We start from the raw sequence: 18,827 nt of genomic DNA, 5'->3' as shown, positions 1-18,827 counted from the left end.
AATATTTTTCCTTCTAAATGTCACATGAGTTGAATGACTTCTCTGGAGATTTTACTTTGTTACAGAAGTTACCAGTGTGATTACTGAAATGTTCTTCTCATATATTCTCTAATGTCTGTATTTGACATGAATGCAGTAACAGTGCTTGCTCATTTAGCCCGGCTTCCAGAAATGAAATATGGAAAGATGTTTTGTTTGAGAAAGGTCTTCATCATGTGTCAATTCATACATCTGTTTTCCTAGGGTACTCTGACAACTATGGTCACAGGGGTCAATGAAGTCTATAGTTTAAGCGACCATCTCTTTGATAAAGCCTTACTTTCCAGTTAGACTAAAGTGTAGCTCTCCTTGAGAGAAAGAACACATTATCTTGATGTTTTGAGAGGACTATAAACAGGACTCTCCATTTTATAGTTAGAATTATTATAAAAATTTGAATATCGTGCAAAAGTTTATTTATTTCAGTAATTCAACTTAAAAGGTGAAACTAATATATTATATAGACTCATTATATGGATGCTTCAATAGCGGCCTTCAGCTCTTCTGCATTGTTCTTCCGTCTCGTGTCTCTCGTTTTTTTTTCTAAAATTTAGAATTTAGGGTTTTCATCTGTAAGCCATAATCATCAAAATTATAACAAATAAAGGCTTGGAATATCTCACTTTGCATGAAATGAGTCTATATATTAGTTTCACCTTTTAAGTTGAATTACTGAAATAAATGAACTTTTGCACGATATTCTAATTTTTCGAGTTTCACCTGTAGTTAGAGCCTGGCCAAATCCAACCTTGGAAAAGATGTGTGTCGGTGTGTGTGTTAGTCTTCTTAGTTACAGGTTAAGGAACCACTGGCATTATTGGAGATTGACTGAGTTGTTGTTCGGGACATGCTGGGCCCAGTAACCCAAATCTGCGACCTGGAAGTGTGGAAAATTACTATGTTTATCTATTTTTTAGACAATCAGAAACTGCAACCTGAAGCAAGGATGTAGCTTAGACCTTGGTGAAGGTTATAACTGCTGTGATCTTTGTAACTCTGAGCGAGGCGGCCTACGAAATCCTGTGTGAGTCTTGAAACTGCAAACCTTCAGTAAAACTTTTCTCTATTTGATTGAACCTCACGACTCCTGGTCTTCTTTTATCATATCTGGTTCTGGGTCCTTAAGCTGTTACCCCCTAACACTATTAAGTTGTCTGCAACAATCATGCCTCAAATTTGTTTGAAAAATTGCATTCATTTTGAGTATTTATTGAAATAAAAGTAAATAAAATATCAGTTTGTGCATCAATATTAGTCATAAATGTACCAAATTTAGCTTTAATTTTGTAGGAAGAAGCAGCACAATAGACTCTTAAAAATAAAGGGTACAAAAATGGTTTTGGCAGTGATGCCATAGAATAAAAATTTTCCACTAAAAATAACATTTCTTGCATTGAAAAAGTTCCAAAAGGTTTTTCATGGAACCGTTAATGCCAATAAAGAACCTCTATTTTTAAGTGTAATAGCGATGCACAAACAGATGAATAATGTAATAAGAAAAAACATCTAAACACACAAATGATGTCGATGTGGTCACACGCCACCCTTAGATTGTTATTAATATTTCAAGTAACAAAAAAATGGCAGCTTTGTAATTCAGCACTAAAAAATGAAATCACAAATAAAAACCCACCATGGTCAGAAACACACACAAAACAGAAGTCTTTATTAAACATTACTCTTATCATCCAGGGACCTGACACAACAGAAACATTTTTGTGCGTTTGACCGTATAACAACTGTTAAAGCAGAACAGGGTTTGTGCTGTACGTCATGTAGATCTCTGTTTGTCATCCTTTGAGTGAGAAAAGAGGCCCGTCGCGCTCTGAGACGCAGTATGGCTCGATAGTGATGAACTTTGGGCAGCGACTAAATGCAGAATCAAATGAAACGGACAGTACTGAGCAACTGGAAGAGGCTTGTGATTTTCACAACAGGTAGATAGAAGTGAATAGACTCGAGCTCTGTGCATGTCGTGTGCATAGTTGCAGTGAAACGGTTCACACCCCACTCTCAGATGAACATGATAAGGAGGAAATCATTTCGGCCCACAGCACTGGCCAAAAGTACACGCGACGGGTTTAGCAGAAGTGATGCAGAGGCAGAGCTGTTGTAAACTGGTACAATAATGATATGCTGACACTGATCCGCCACAACTGGATCACATGGAGAGACGCCGTTTCATTTTATTGGTCCATTTCATCTATTGTTTTTATTCAAAGGGACTGTTCATTCGAAATTGAAAATTGTGTCATTGACTCACTCTCATGTTGTCCCAAACCTATGTGAATTTCTTTGTGTAGAACTCAAAGATATTTTGAAGAATGAATCGTCTTTATTTGTATGACAGTCAAATGGGGATCAAAACCACATTGGACCCCATTGACTTTCATAGTATGGAAAAAAAGTAGTAGTTTCAAACATACAAGTTTGGAACAAAATGAAGGTTGAGTAAAATAAATGTTATTTTAGTTTGGACGGTGTCTAAAAACCAAATAGTTTTCACTTTTGGCAATAAAAACAACTAAAACACAATTATAATCTTTTAGAAATGACTACGCCAATACAAGAATGTCTTATTTTAATATAGGATTTCTAGACAACTAAGCTCATAACTGATACGGGGACAGATGTGAACACGCATCAGTGAATGCTAGCGGTCTCATGAATCCAGATGTCTGGCAGGCATCAGTGCGTTACAGAGGCAGAGTTGTTTGTGAGCTTTAATTAAAGTGATTGTCACACAGAGGCAGTGTTGTTGTTGACAAGTGTTCAATGATTGTTGCAGGAGAGCAGAGGCAGTGATGTTGTAAGGTACAGAGGAGGAGGACGCGGAGGTGCAAGCATCTCAGCACATGTGACGGATGATTAGAAACACAAACCTACCACTAACAGGGCTTCAAAATTGAGATGCAGGAAAAAAGGCGTGAACTTCCATGTGAAATGCTCAGTTACAACATTCTCAGTACTTGTGAAATGACGTGGTGGTTTTCACATGAACGTTTAGCTAAAATACATCTTGTGTTCTTTGTGAGTCTTCGTGTTTGGAAATCTCCTTTTTTATTTTAGAATCTGCTAATACTGTGTAGAAGGGGGTATCTGTGTCTTTCCACAGTTGACAATTACAAAATTGAAAGTAAATTAAGAAACAATATTAAAAAGCTACAGGAAGGCATTTACCGCTCCTTTAAAACAGATCTCATACACATCTTTCAATCACAAGCTGATCGTTTACATACTTCATTTAATCACCAAAAACTGCCAAGTTGATCATTCTGATGAAGTCTAATATAGCTCCAAATCATCTGGACAAAATTGCATTTTAACCCCATCGTACTTCACGTCTTGAAGTACACGCATCATTTTCAGTGCTAGTGCGACGTGCCCTTGAGCATGGTGTGAATCTTGGAGTGAGCGCAACAGTGGGTCGACCATAATCGTGTTCAACTCTTGAGAAAAGTGAGAGAAAAGATAATTGTTCTGCATTCCACCTAAGACAAAAAATCCAAATCTCATATTTCTGTCAATATAGATTTCATATATTCATATATCTTTTGTAAGAAAACAAAGAAACAGAATCAAAACAGCTGGAAAGTTCAAAATGTCCCTGACTTGTGGACATTTGACGTCCTAATGTCCTTTAGCTTGCTTTAAGGGATTGAAGTTTATAAAATAACGTCACAGGCCGAGAGAGCGCACCCCTCAGACGAGTCCTTCACAGTCTGTGTGATGGGAGCAGAGCCGGGAAGACACAGTAAAGAGCTGCTTCTGCGCACACACACACACACACAGGGCATTTGTTCTGCTGTCTTCTTGAACCACCGCCACATAAAAAAGCTTGTCACTGAATCACGGGTGGGTTTAAATGACGGTGTGAGTTTTGATCAGGCTCGGCCTGTGTGTAACTCAATTGGTCTTCAGCTAATAAAAGCCAGCCAGATGTACTGTTCAATTCGGGTCCGGTTACCCCGGATCAAAGTCTACCGGAATTCTGGTCTCTGGCGCTGGTCTGCTGCGGCTTATTTCTGGTTCCGTACGGAGCCCTGTCTGGAGGCGAGAGTCAGGGGGAGTGAGCCGAGGGGCTGCTGTGTGCCGAGCTGGGAGACAGACTGGGGCTGCAGCTTCCTGGTGGTGCTCCTCCTCCTCCTCTCGCCCCGCTGCCTCCTTCCAGGCCCTCCGAATTCTCCAGCATCTCCTGTATGAGTGGAGGCATGGAGCCCGGGATCTCCATTTTCAGCGTTATTACCCGTTCCGCTCCTGATTGAGAAAGAAGACGTTAGATTGGATTCTTGTTGATCGCGCTTGATCTTCAAAGAGTGACAGTGAATCTAACCTTTAGCGCTGATGCTCCTGAGGTCTGTGATCTTCATCAGCATCTTGGGGAACATGTGTGGTTTGTGAGGTCTCCTCTTTCTCACGTAGATCTTTAGGGCCTCCAGCAGCGGCTCCTGCAGCACATCTACCTTATCCGACTGCTCCAGATCCTGCCGATCTGAGCGCAAGTGCACGTCAGTTTTAAACAGCCAACCAAGAATCACACAAGCAGGAAATATAATGTTGTTTTTGTAGACAACAATATTAAAAAAAATCTAAATAAACAAATTTGAGGAGATGGCACAGAAAAACTATTTCATGAGTTTTAGAGACTCAATGTTGAAATTAAAGCCACAGTATGGAATTTTTCGTCCACTAGGGGTCGCTTTACAATAACAAAGGCGTAGTTTGATGATGCAACATTTGTTAAGAATTATGGATGTTGTCGTCAACGTCAAGCCGACCGATCTAATAATGTTTATGGATGACTGAATACATCGATGCTTTTATCATGACTGTGATAAAATGGAAAAAACAATTTTTTATTAGATAATTACAGCTGCTAACTAATAAATGGCAGATAAATCTATAAAACAAACTTAAAATAAAAAATACAGATAATACAGTCCAATATTAAATAAAAACAACAACGAAAAAAGCCAATATTGGCCGACAACAGTTATGCGGGTTTTATATATATATATATATATAATAACCAAAATGTCATTTTTTGGTAAATAAATAGTCCAATATTAGATTAAAACAGTTATGAGGCAAATATACTGTGCACCCATAGCTGTAAGTTCCTCTTATTTACTGTAGTTTCATTTTTTAGGCTTTACGCTTTGTGTACAAGTAAAAGCAGAAACACCAGAGAATGGCTAAATACAACCACAATACACAATAAAAATACAGCTAATAAGCAAAAGTAAATTCTATGTGATTACTGACTGCATGGAAAACTCAAGACAACATTCACAAACCAAAATATGTTAAAAAGTGCATCTAATCTGGTTGAAAAATATCTGCAGTACCTCCACACAGCAGACAGATGGCACTGAGAAGCCCAGTCTCTGCATCATCCATCTCCAGAGGCAGGAGCTGGTTGGCGAAAGCAAATACCAGATCTGTCAGTGGACCGAAGCCGGCGTTGTGCATCTGCGTGCGATTCAGTGTCAGACCATCTGAAAACGTCATGGTGTCCTGATCCGGTGTGTAGCGTGTACATATTCGCAGAATCTGAGGAAGCAATTCAAGACACTGAGATGAGCGCTCAACCTACACACCACTGCAAATGTGCAGAACTATTCAAGCACTTTACATAAGGTGTGTGAGATCTGGACGCAAAAGCACATGTGAAAGTTTGCCGTGCACTCACCAGGATGTCAAGACAGGCGGCCTTTAAGAGAGTGATCTGATCTGCGATAGTGAGCGTGGTGAAGCCGGGAAGCTGCTTGGCGAACTCGACGGTTTTAATGATGCATTTGGTAGACAGTTCGCTGAACTTGTCCCACAGGTCAACGTCCAGAGCGACCCTCTGGTCTGAACTGTTGTTCTGTTCAAGAACAAGATAGAGACCATGTTTGGTTGGTTTAATAACTGAGATCGTGATTCGGTTGAGGACGTCACCACCATTAAGAGCTGCTCTGCCTCAGACTTACCGTGGTGTATTTGCCAAGCTGACAGAGGGAGGGGAAGGTTTCCTGATGGGCCTTCCTCACCCGCTCGATCATCTGCTCTGTATCAGGACTTAACACGTAACTCTCTGAACACTCCTGCTTCTTCTCATCCTTCTTCCTCTTGTTCCGGTCGTTTCGAACCGCTGCATAGACAAATGAAGACCGTATTCAAACCACCTGGTATACCACTCCAATATATATCATACATGAACATATGTGAATGTGGATTAATATGCTTTATATCTAAAGTGGCAAATGATGATGGTAAAAAATACAATAATAAACATATGACAATATCTGCCACAAGATGGCAGTAAAACCCAGTGTTTATTTTCTCTGCCTGATGAAAACAGCTCATCATGCATAGTTAAACCTCTTTCAGAACCACATTCTTCTTGTGATTCAATCATTTTGGCAGCTAATTTACTTCAAAACAACAATGAATAAAAGAGGAGGAGATGGATTAAGTGGGAGACCAAGAGGACATATATGGGGATATAAATATGTAGGAAAGGAACAGGGATAAAGAAATACATTCCTTGCAGTGTTTCCAGAGAGAAAGAGAGCTGAATGAGAACTGAGTGCTTTGATGTGACAGTTCAAAAAGAGCTTTAGGTAAGAGAGTCTCAATTGCTAAACAAGCAGAAAAAGAGGACAGATTCATAGGATATTACTCTCAGAGCTCTTCCCATCTCTTTGTGACACTGGAAACATGTATACAGTGGTATACCTGCCTTAAAATACAGAGTAAATAGCACAATAATAGAGAAGAGATGCACACTGTGAACACAGAGGCATTATACATGCATCCGATATACATCTGCATTAACACACAACTGTTTAGCAAAAAAACACTTGTTGAAAGACACTGTTTAAGGCATCCACACTACCATTCAAAGGTTAAAGGTTCAGTGAGGTTTAAAAAAAAAAAAAAAAAAAAAAAAAAAAAAAAAAAAAAAACTTTTATTCAGCTAGGACGCATTAAATTGATCAATAGTGACTGTAAAGACATTATAATGTTACAAAATAGTAATAATAAAGGCTCTATTCGTAAAAAAAATATATAAAAAAAAAATCCACAAAAATATGAACATTTTAACAAAAAAATAGCTTCTTGATCACCAAAGCATTATATTAGAATGATTTCCGAAGGATCATTTGACACTGAAAATTCAGCTTTGTCACAGAAATAAATTAAATTTTAAAATGTTACAATATAAAACACTTATTTGAAATTGTAATAATATTCCACAATATTACCATTTTACTGTATTTTTGATTGAAAAAAAGTTATCAAAGACGAAGTGTCATATCTACGCCGCTATAGTGTCCCACTGGTGCCACTGATAGGTCAAACCTAGTCTCACCTCAATCTCATGCCATTGCTCAAACCAACATCGCTGTGTCGAGCTGATCTGGATGGATAGTATCTCAGGTTTTACAATTTTCAAGGAAATAAACCTTGTTTGCTAAAGTTGTTTCTGCACATTAAAAAATAATCAATGTAAGATTGTGCAAGTAAACGCACTCATTTTGTTTCATCCACACACACACACACACACACACACACACACACACACACACACACGTGTGCTGATGGTGTGCAGTGATGAGAAATAAATGTTGGTGGTTGTTAATAACTGTGACAAACGACCTCTGCTTTCACTAAAATCCAACCTAATCTAATCATGTCACATGACAAATATCAGGCTGCTTTAAATGGGCTCTCCCTCTGCGCCTGCATTCCTCCCTCCTTCCCTCTCTCCGTTTTCCTGGAACCTCACAATCTTTCTCTTTTCTTGTACTCAGAGCCTCAATCACTCCTTTATCTCATGTTTTTTGCTGTTTTTGGTTAGGACTCCTTCCTTTGTCTAAAGATAACTCAATGGCTCTTCTTCTCCCTCCTCCACACGCACACTGGGGGAGCGAGAGAGCGAGCAAGAGGGGTGGTAAAGGACGATTCTCACTCACTTCTCCCCACAGCCACATATTCATTTCTCCAGAGGGAGCTGGGTGCCAGCGTGGGCTCAGAAAACACAATCTAATGGAGCCATTAAAGAACTATTAACGCAGGGAGGTAATCTTTCACGACACGACATGTGCGAAAAGACGAAACCTGCTTGCAAACAACTTTATGATGACAAGAGCGCACCATCGAAAAAATGGAATATGTAAAATAACAAATCTAGGGCAGAGATTTCATTTTGCTCTGACTGAAACGGCAAACTACATTTCAGTACCGCACAGAAAGAGTGTACATTTTGTCATGCTAATAACAGAACAAAAGTACATATAAACCCACATTTTTTTCTTAAAGGCAAAAGCGAAAGCAACTAAATCCAACTAAAGGGTAAAATAAAAGTCCCATTGTGACAAATATATCAGAAAAACAATAATAATGTGCTACTGTACGACTGACTACATTTTTAAACCTCATTTTATATTAACTTAAGTTGATATTAGCTTTGAAATATTAGCTTTAGTTAATATTCATAATGATATTTATTTACTGTCCTAGCACAAATGCACAAGGACATGACTAACAAGACAGCAAACCTCTTTATATGATTGTACACAAGCCTGTCATACAAACATACTTTTAACATCATTATGAAATATGACAAAAGACAAATCACAAATGTGTTTCATTAATGCTAGAAAATAATTTCAGCGTCATTACTATTCCAGTTTTCAGTGTCACATGATCCTTCAGAGAACATTCTAATATGCTGATTTGCAACTCAAATGTTGTAAACAAAAACCCCAAACTTTTGAATGGCAATGTACATCTTGGATAGTAAATTATATATACTTTTACCATATATTAGATACCACAGTCCCTTGAGAGTATCAAGCACTAGGATAATGTATTACACACATATAATAAACTACAATAAAAGGGGCCTGAGGAAGGGGGTCCATGGAAATATTTATCTAACAGTACTGTAATGGTGGGAACGCAAACATTTCCCAGATAATATTTTACACACATTTTTTTTTTACAGTTTAAATGGGTCTTCTTTACACATGAAGATGTATATAGGAGCCTTTATATTTAGGAAGGGTCTCTAACAAAGGGACGATCATGGGATCATGGTTTCCTTGGATATTGGATTTTTAGTAAATGTATTTTAATAACAAAGACACTTACATTCTTTAGACATGCCCACTTCCAGGCACTTCTGCAGTCGGCAGTACTGGCAGCGGTTTCGTGTGACCTTGTTGATGATACAGCTCTTCTCTCTGTGGCAGGTGTACACCATGTTCTTCTGAATGCTCCTTCGGAAAAAGCCCTGAGGAGATAAGCAAGCACGGCGGTTTACTATAGCTGGAAGATTTACAAATGACACGCACGCAAGAAAATTAACACCAACCCCCAGAACCTCAGAAAGACCGAGGCGGAACAGTTATATAAAGTCACTAATGATTCACCGGATATTCATATATTCACATTATGCGCATCGTCCCTATACACAAACATAAACAACCGCGGCATAGATACAGCTCTCTCTCTCTCTCTCACACAGACACATTTTTTATCATAATGGCAGACTGAGCTTCGTTTAGATTTGGTAGTATTATGGCTGCTGGGTATTATCTTCCAGTTCAAGTGCCCAGAGGTTCCCATTGGCTAATACCCAGCAGAGCTTAACACACATAGACTCAAGTGGAGGGATGCAAATCAGAGCTTCACATTATTCTTCTGATCTTAATTACTGCTTGGTCAGACTCTCAAGGACAGAAAGTCAGACCGAGGTCATGAACGTACACAGCAAAAGCAGGAAAGATGCAGCTGAAGCCACATATGAGAGAGCAGATGTCAAACAGTGACTGTGTAGGCTTGTGCAAGGGCTTTCAGCTGCTGTGCTGCAACCACGGCTCTCTGGCAGAGGATTAAACAGTGAAAGCTTCACTCGTGACCGCCACTGGGCACGTGGGTATTAATGGCGCTCTATGCAAGATTCAATGACTGAGCTGAGCATGAACAGTATGTGGGTTCAATGCTTTAGCGGGACTCCATAAGAGAAATAAGCGTCACTCTTTCATACTGCAGATTTATACCAGACAAACAGGGTGAACGGATTGTTTCTGATCTAAAATACAATTGGATAAACCACATTCACACGTTAATAGGGGTACATAATACTAAAATTATAGCTGATACCAATGAGCGGATTATTTCAATCTTCAAACTATGGCTGATAAATGGACACCATTAAAATGCTATTTTAAGAAAAAATGCTATTTAGAAAAATATTATACATATATAGATGGCTAAAAGTTCTCTTTAAATTATTTTCTAAAGATAAACTTTAAATAGCCGTTAAATGACAGGTAAAAAACAGGGAAAATGAGTATGCAGAATCATATATTCAAAACTTTACAGTTAATAATATTGGCCGATAAGCTATACATTGTGATATGTTTATTAAGAATAAGTGTTGATATTATCATCATCTATGCATGAACTGTATTCAGAGTATGCATTCTATATGCTACAGTTTTCAAAGCAAGCCTACAGCAAAAACATCATCCTCCCTCTCTGGTTTAAAACAATAATCCCCAAGGCTTTTAGTGGAAAAGCCTTAAACATATCAGTCAGGGCACCCAGGGAAGCTTTTAGTGTGTGTGTGCTTTTGACAGGTCTGTCCAGTGGCTGCCATCTAAACACTCATGTCATTTCGGCAGAAGCGTGTGTCCAAGGACATGTCCCGCATGCTGAAAGGACGTGTCCCTCTCACACTCGGTCTCGGCTATGAAAAAGTAATAAAGGAAAAGGTGAGCATGGCAGATGTGTGACAGAACGTGTGCTCGAGTGAACGAACCGAAATGGTTTTCTAATGCGCTGCCCAGAGGCCTGAACTTCCTACATAGGAGCTCTCCTTCATAGGCCATGTTTTATTCATGCCAGCTCTAATCTTCTGGAGGTCATTGTTGGAGGTCATTGTGGTAGATGCAGATGAAACGCTTCAATCTGAACCAGTATCGGCAAGTCAGATGCTCTTGCACTATATGAAGTTGTATGCTGCTTCTTGCGCCTTTTCTTTCACAGTGAAACCATTTAAATTTAGCTGTACATAAAAAAATAAAAAAAAAAATAAAAAAAAAGAGTGTGAATTACAAAACTAGACCACTCACATAATAAAATACTGCAGAAACTTCTCACAGCTGTAGCAATCGTATTTGACTTTGGATGGGCTATATTAAAAGAATCAGCAAAATCAAAGCATAAGACCTCTACAATTTCTCACAAAACAGGTTTAGATCAATAGCAGCCAAATGTTCCATTAATCCTGGCCGACGGTACCCTTTGTACAAGCGACTGCTGTCTCACCTGGAGAGCTGATTCATTGATAACAAACCCATGACAAAAGTCACACCGGTCCACAATCAAAAGGCCTCTTTTCCTCATCCTGCTTCTCTCGCTCTGCTCTGTGCCGCTGTTGGTCGGGCCTGAAAGCCACAGGAATGAAGCTCAATATCATCACAAGGTGTGAAGAATGCTCTGGCAAGAGAGGGGCAGCTGGGTAATTCCACTGGATTAGGGGCTGCAGCAGTGGACCATTGCAAACAGAGATCCAGACTGAAGCAATGGCTGCTGAAAACTTAGCTTTGCCATAACACAAATAAACTACATTTTAAAATATCTTAAAATAGAAATGTTATATACATTAATAATGTTAATATACATTAATAATGTTTCACAATATTGCTTTTTTTCTGTAGTTTAGACCATAAGCATGCATTAGACTACTTTCAAAAATATGTTTAAAAAAAAAATTCTACCGACCCCAAACTTGTGAACGGTAATGTATAAAATATTTAAGTATTAAATATTTCAATTCAGTAAACACTGCTTCACGTCTCCAATGTAGTTATTCAAGAAAATACTTAATAAAAATGAATAAGAGGAGTGTTTTTTCTTATTATTGACAAAATGATTGAAATTGGCTGATAATTGATACAAGCAAGCATTGTTACTATGACAATGTTACTACGTAAAAGCAGACATTGATGAGTTAGAGGACATAAAAGATGCAGGGCTGATCTGTGATCCTAATCTCTCGCTGGGCATCACCTGACCTCTGCGAACCCTGGATTGACCCAGTGTTGACCTGCCGGGGAGATCCTGTGAGCGGAATGTGGCAGGAAGGAAACGGTTTGAGGTCTGCTGTGGCTCCTCTTGGCAGGAGCGCTAAGCCTCTTTAGTGTCTCCACTAATCCTGGACATGAGTATAAACCCCCAGGCGCACTGAGACAACGGAGGAGCAGCCATGTATTTGTATCAAGTGTGTACTCTATTTCCAGTGGATTTAGACTGAAGAGACCATGAGATCAAAATAAGGCCGTCTGTCTGTTTGGTGTGACTAAGCAGTCGTGTGTATGATAGCTATTTGCATCGTAGCTGTGAAGATAAGTTTTATAACAGCTGCTTTTCCATCTCCGTGAGCTGCCTACCTAGGGAACATTTTTAGATGTGCTCCCGAAGTGAAGGTCGCCTCAAATGATAAATGGCAAAATTACCTCAGATTTTCCCAAAAATTTAAGGCAAAAATGCAAGCATCCTTTACACATTGAGATCCCAGAATGCATTGCGACAAGCTCAGTGAAAAATAAGATGGGGGACGAAATGGACAATTCAACAAAATGTGTGTTATGAGTTCAGCCAGATTTTTCAAACCCTGCAAACTCCTTACACTCAGTGCGAGACTCGTTTAAATGAGTAAAGGGTTTTATCGCTCATAACTTCTGGAGAGAAACTGTGCAAACACTAGCCAAAGATTAAACTTTCACACACTATCGAATGGAGTACACATTGAAAGGCTGTGCATCAGGCTGTATGCATAAGCTAATACGCATAAGCATAATTGCTTCAAAATTGAAGTGTACTCTGGGCTTAACTAGCATGCTAAGCAGCAGGCAGCTCACTAGGGTTTGGAGCACAGCTAATGTACCAAAAACTCAAAGGTTAATCATTCTTGCACACACTGATTGACAAACACTTCAGGTGGAGGATCCGTTGCAGGATTTCTTTTACGGACAAGTGTGACAGTCACAGCTCATACTGGTTGTTAATATTAGTCTGTCCGTCTCATCCACAGACGCATATGGCCAGCTTCGTCTCCATACCAGCGCAATGAATCCGATTTTCGAGCAGAAAGAACTGGATGAAATATTTTGAATGTTCTGATCCACAATCTGACTTGTGATGCAGCCTGAATCACAATCACACTGTGTACGTTCGTTCGTTTGCCAGAAGAGACTGAGCCTGGTTTCTCCCAAGTTTTTTTTTCTTCATTCTGTCACCTCTGAGTTTGGGTTTCTTGCCACTGTCACCTCTGGCTTACTTAGTTGGGGACACTTAATATTCAGCAATATGATTGATCTGACTGTACTGACGCTGTTGTACGAGAGCTGAACTGAGCTGGACAATGACATCACGGTTTTCTCCAGAGCTGCTTTATAGCTGAACTGAAATCATTTCATAATTGATAGCTAAATATTTGATATTATTTAGCATGTGTATATATCCAATATAATGTACTTTACACAGTTATTGAACCTAAATGAATCAACACTGAACTAATTTTAACTGAATAATAACTGCTGTCAAGTTATTTTCCCGTTTCTCAATGTAAAGGTGCTTTGAAACAAACTGTATGTATAAAGTGCTAAATAAATAAAGGTGACTTGATTAGTTAATTTAATGATCAGGTCAGACTGGTTTAGTGTGGCCTATATGTAGCATCCTATCTTCACACAGAATTTGGTGCTGCTGAAACATTGAAATGCATCAAGAATCCAAAACAAATCAAATAGCGCATGAAGAGTGTGTTTCAAATAAGTTCATTTAAAATAGGATGCCACCTTTGTAACTTATCAGAAATGCAAAAAAAGGTCTCAAACACATTTCTGACTTCAAGGGATGGTTGATTATGATTTCACTTTTCTAACTTTAGTTAGTGTGTAATGTTGCTGTTTGAGCATAAACAACATCTGCAAAGTTACAATGCTCAAAGTTCAAAGAAAGAAATTGTTTAAGGACTATAACAAACAGCTGGTAGGGTCTACATGACATTTCTCCCGAGTTAGTGACATCACTAACCCCAAAAATGTACATAAACCCCGCCCCCGGAACACGATTTATAGATTATCATGACAGAATATGCTAATAAATGACTAGAAGATACTTAACTCCACATCAGCTGCATAAATTCAACTAACCATTCAGAAACGTCCAGTTGCAATCTACATGTCTCCATCTTTGTCTGACTGCGGTTTGAACATAAAAGGCTAAAAGTTGTTGAAATTTTCAGTGCATGTCTGTGTGAGGTAAAAGGACAAAAGCTGTTGAAGCTCCGCCTTCTGTGACGGAAGCAGCAGCTCATTTGCATTTAAAGGTACAGACACAAAAATGTTTTTTGTTAACCCTCAAAAAGTGACCATTTTAACATGCTATATAAAAATATCTGTGGGGTATTTTGAGCTAAAACTTCACATACACATTCTGGGGACATCAAAGACTTATTTTACATCTTGTGAAAATGGCATTATACCACCCCTTTAAGGACATAGAACTCAAGCGCTCTTTGTTCATCTCAAAACAGACAAGGCTGTAGGGGCGAGAGGAGAGTGATGTGAGCTTTTTTTAAGGAAAAGACAAGTGCTGATATGTCCTCCTAACATTCAATAGCAGTGAGAAAGGGAGAAGATAGCACATGCAAATTTAATGAAGTTATGTTTATTTTCCCGCTGTGTGTGCGTGCGCACATGCAGCTCTCCACCCACGCTTCCCTGCGGCTGTGCTCAGATAGGGGGGCTTTGTAACCATCATAGTTCAACTCTAAACCCCTGTGTTTCTCTTACTCAGGGAGACACTGTGTAGATAATAGAAATGTATACACGACTAGTTTTCAATTATTAAGTAGTAAAGAAATAAAAGGCTGGAATTCACCACTGAGCCAAAGGGGACCACTGAGCCCCCCCCCCCCTCCCTCCCTCCTAAATAAAGGGACTAAATAAATAAATAAATAAATAAATAAATATCTCACAAACAAACTTTTAGCAAAACATCTCTCATAAAAACAACAGATATACTTGACTTCATATATCTGGCTGTGGTATTTGTTTGCAGATGGCACTTAGCTGATATTTAGGGGTGTAAATCAGACAGTTAATCACGATACGATATGATATTGATTCTCTCAGCCAGCGATACAATATTTGCCGATACCTCAAAAAATTCTACGATACGATTATGATTCGTTTCGATTCAGGGCTATATCGATCGATTAGGCTAATCGATATTTAGATATTATGTGCCAAGTGTACACAACCAGTTACGTTTATTAACTCGCACTAATACATGCAAAAATAGGCTATATAACATGAAAGTTTAATTAAACTCTTTGAAAATTGCACACCCTCTCCCAATTGGATTTAGCAATTTTGCATATGAACTCTATAAGAGAAGTGTTTTTATATATTGTGCATCTGAATATCAATCAAACTGCAGCTGGGTTGTTTTGATTAAGTAAAAATAACAAAAAAAATACAGGTAACTTATCAAATTAAAGTCATTGAAAGTATTTTTTACATATATTTTTTGTGGCAAAAGCAGAACTCCACATTTCATGTTTCAGAGTTAAACAAAGCCAAGTAATTGCTATGATACATAATAAAACACTTTGTTAATCTTTGTAACGTTAATCTCCTCAGCTGACATAGACGCCTGTCAAACTTTGTTGTTGTGATCAACGTACATGCAATACAGAGAGCTTTTCCCTCACCACTAACGTGCTGTTTTAGCAAGATTCCGTGAAAATGTTTCAGCTTTTATTTTCCTTTTACGCCCCGAAGAAGATATCATGGGTTCATCAAGTTCGCTGAAATCCATCCTCGATCACTTTTAATCAGCTTTGACGAAACTCCTCTCAGCTAGCGCGTGCGTCTTTTCAAAGTTACAAGCAAGCAGCCTTGTCACCTGACCTGAATACTGCGCACTGATTCGCTAAAACTGACTTTTCGGGGCTTGTCGTTTCTGCTGTAAAACATGAACTCGCGATGCCTTGACAGTGGAAAATACCGGCTTTTGCGACAAAGGGTTCAGTCAGTGTTGTCAGGCGTCTATTTCAGCGGAGAAAAGTTACGTGAGGATGTGGTGTGTGTCAAAATAAAGGTACCGTATATCGATATTTTATGTGTGGTATCGATGCATTGTATCATTAGACGTTTGATCGATGCATCGATCCATATCGATGTATTGTTACACCCCTACTGATATTGGATGTCTTATTTAGACAAATGTGACTTAAGTGTCCAAAAACATTTTAGGCCCACAGCTCAATCCTGCAAACCAAGAAGGAATGGATTCTTACCTTGCACCCTTCACATGCACTGACTCCATAGTGGTAGCCCGAGGACTTGTCCTGGCATACGAAACAAGGCTTGTAGATCCGTGGGGGAGGCGGCGGAGAGGGTGGGCTGGGTACGATCTCCTCCGAACTTGTGCTCTGGGTCTCCACAGCTACAAGGGAACAGAGACAGCCTTTAGTTTGACTCAGTGTGCCATAATTTTCTCACAAGGGTTATTAGGTTCATTTAAAAAAACAAACAAACAAAAAAAAAACACTTTTGTCTTTTAGCAACAGTCCGCAAAGACCTTCAACCTTCAAAAGATCCCTCCGCTCCCCAGGAAGGCTCAGTGAGGGAACACGCACGCAAGATGAGCAGCTAAGGTCACGCTTGTCAGGAGGAGGACGCCTCCATTCCTGGGGCGAGCAGACAGATAGGCTGGTGCCACGCTCTCCTTAAACACTCACTCTGCTTTCTTCCTGGTTTCAGTTGCTACCAACTGGGACGAGTGCCAGCCTTAATTAATAAAGTCATGACAGCCAGCCGGGGTGTGGAGGGGGCGCCCGAGCCACATGGCACTGTCACAGGGCTGCCATGACCAAGAACTCACGAAACAACAATGCAATTTAAATAGCAGAATATGAAGGGAACCCATGACAGAGTATGTCCTGCCCTCTCCACATGTCAGGGGCACAAAACGACAAGGACGCTGTATTTTGAATAGCTGAAATTCTACACGTCACTGATGTTACCCCTGTATGAATATGCCCACATGTAAATGATCGACTCTGCATGGTGGTGATAATGGCACCGGCATATTTTCAAACCATAAACTTACACAGACACATTTACGCAGCGACCCTCATTTGTCTCTACCCTGCCGTCCTCCTCTCCCGCTGCCTCACAAATGCCATGCCGTGGAGGAAAATAAGAGATAAAGAGAGATACTGCTAGTGAAGGGAAGCACGCTACTATGCAGGTGCAGTTCAGGTCTGTCAATAATCTGAGTTAGACAAAGATTTAGGCGTTGTTTCAATAACCCCCAATACATGTTGAAAAGGGCTCAATTTTAACATTAAGAGCACTTAAAAAAAAGAAAAAGAGTTCAAAACTTTCATTTACTTTTACATGAACATTTCCCACTCTCTGTCCCTTTGAATGTTTTTGCTACTGTACTTTTAAGATTTCTATATGATTTCTGTTGTGACTGACCTAACCTTCAGGTACAGGTGACTTAACTTTTTATTTAAAAGGTTTAAGCGGTTAATGTTGTAATGCCATCATAAATGATTTCTGATAAAAGCAGGATTTTTTAATTAAGTAGCCAATATGCTTCACAATTAAAATAAAAGTATCTCTATTAAAGCTAATTCTGTCAACATTTAGGAGTCCACTAGCATATACACCAATGTGCAAATGTCTGGGATTGGTAAGTAAGTTAAAAAAAAAAACAAAATTCTATATTCTAAGTCTATTATGCTGACCAAAGGTAAAACTACGGTTAAAAAAACAACAACTGTAATGAGAAATATTACAACTTTATAATGATGTCTTATCTCTTGAGAAAGCAATCTGTAACAGCTATGTGGTAGAGACAGAGAGTAAGGTCTGCTTTACACTAATCCAGTGAGTCAGAAATCTAATCAAACCGAAACAGTGTCTGCGCTGGGTGAGACTGTCTACCTACCTACAGCCCCAACCTCACAAATGCCTGAATGATGAGACAATTCCCTCTTTAACTGTAAGAAAACTGGCGACACTAGCTCAACAGCGTTTGTCTATTTCGAGTGATACAGGAGAAAATGAGGCCTCACTTCCATCACACTACACATGCACCGTTGGTGAGCCAGTGGGCAATCGTCTGTGTCTATTTCCTGTCGTCAGAAAAAGCAGTCAAAGCTAAAAATACCCAATCTGGCACCATCACTGAGTTAGATGAGGATGTCGAGTTCTTATCTCTTTCCACGCACATACAGCAAACGTGCCCACACGCAAACATGCTTCACAACACATGATTAAACGCTAACACAACCGACTTCAATGCAGTGTGTTCAGAGAGCTGCTAAAGGGTTTTATTTAGCCTGACAAATGTGAGAATTACAAATTTATTACCCAAATATACAGACTACACCTCACCAATGCTTTTACATGACATTTCCGGTTAATCACAGGATACATTTTTTTTTTTTTTTTTTTTTTACAGGAATGACGCACAAAGATCCATCTCTTGCCTATAAGAAATATCTGCCAATGTATTGGTTGAACACAAATGGGAAACATAGAAACAAAGTCTTCTGAGAAACCAGCAGCAATGTAACAAAGCTTAGATTTTTTTAATGCAACTATTTTGCCTTACAAAGGCGAAAGGCAATGCCTACAAAAAAGTTTTAACAATTCAAATTTCTATAAAAAATTGTATCTATATTTCTCTGAATCTGC

At 39.1% G+C, this 18,827-nt stretch overlaps 1 protein-coding gene across 5 annotated transcripts in view; it reads right to left on the bottom strand.

The window, feature by feature from the left end:
- Nucleotides 1–1,676: 1,676 nt before the first annotated feature.
- Nucleotides 1,677–18,827, bottom strand: part of rarab (retinoic acid receptor, alpha b) — a 117,926-nt gene continuing 100,775 nt past the window's right edge. For all 5 annotated transcript variants that reach the window (XM_081363064.1, XM_081363063.1, XM_081363065.1 and 2 more), the window contains 7 exons: nucleotides 16,412–16,560; nucleotides 9,184–9,325; nucleotides 6,015–6,175; nucleotides 5,732–5,908; nucleotides 5,388–5,592; nucleotides 4,373–4,531; nucleotides 1,677–4,296 (listed from right to left, as the gene is read on the bottom strand). In XM_081363064.1, coding sequence (XP_081219190.1) covers nucleotides 4,100–4,296; nucleotides 4,373–4,531; nucleotides 5,388–5,592; nucleotides 5,732–5,908; nucleotides 6,015–6,175; nucleotides 9,184–9,325; nucleotides 16,412–16,560 — 1,190 coding nt within the window. In that variant the 3' untranslated portion in view covers nucleotides 1,677–4,099. The remainder of the gene's footprint in view (nucleotides 4,297–4,372; nucleotides 4,532–5,387; nucleotides 5,593–5,731; nucleotides 5,909–6,014; nucleotides 6,176–9,183; nucleotides 9,326–16,411; nucleotides 16,561–18,827) is intronic.

Source organism: Scardinius erythrophthalmus, assembly GCF_964197995.2.
Source record: "Scardinius erythrophthalmus genome assembly, chromosome: 1".
In the NCBI taxonomy this organism is placed as follows: Eukaryota; Metazoa; Chordata; class Actinopteri; order Cypriniformes; family Leuciscidae; genus Scardinius; species Scardinius erythrophthalmus.
This window is presented reverse-complemented; position numbering and strand designations above follow the sequence as displayed.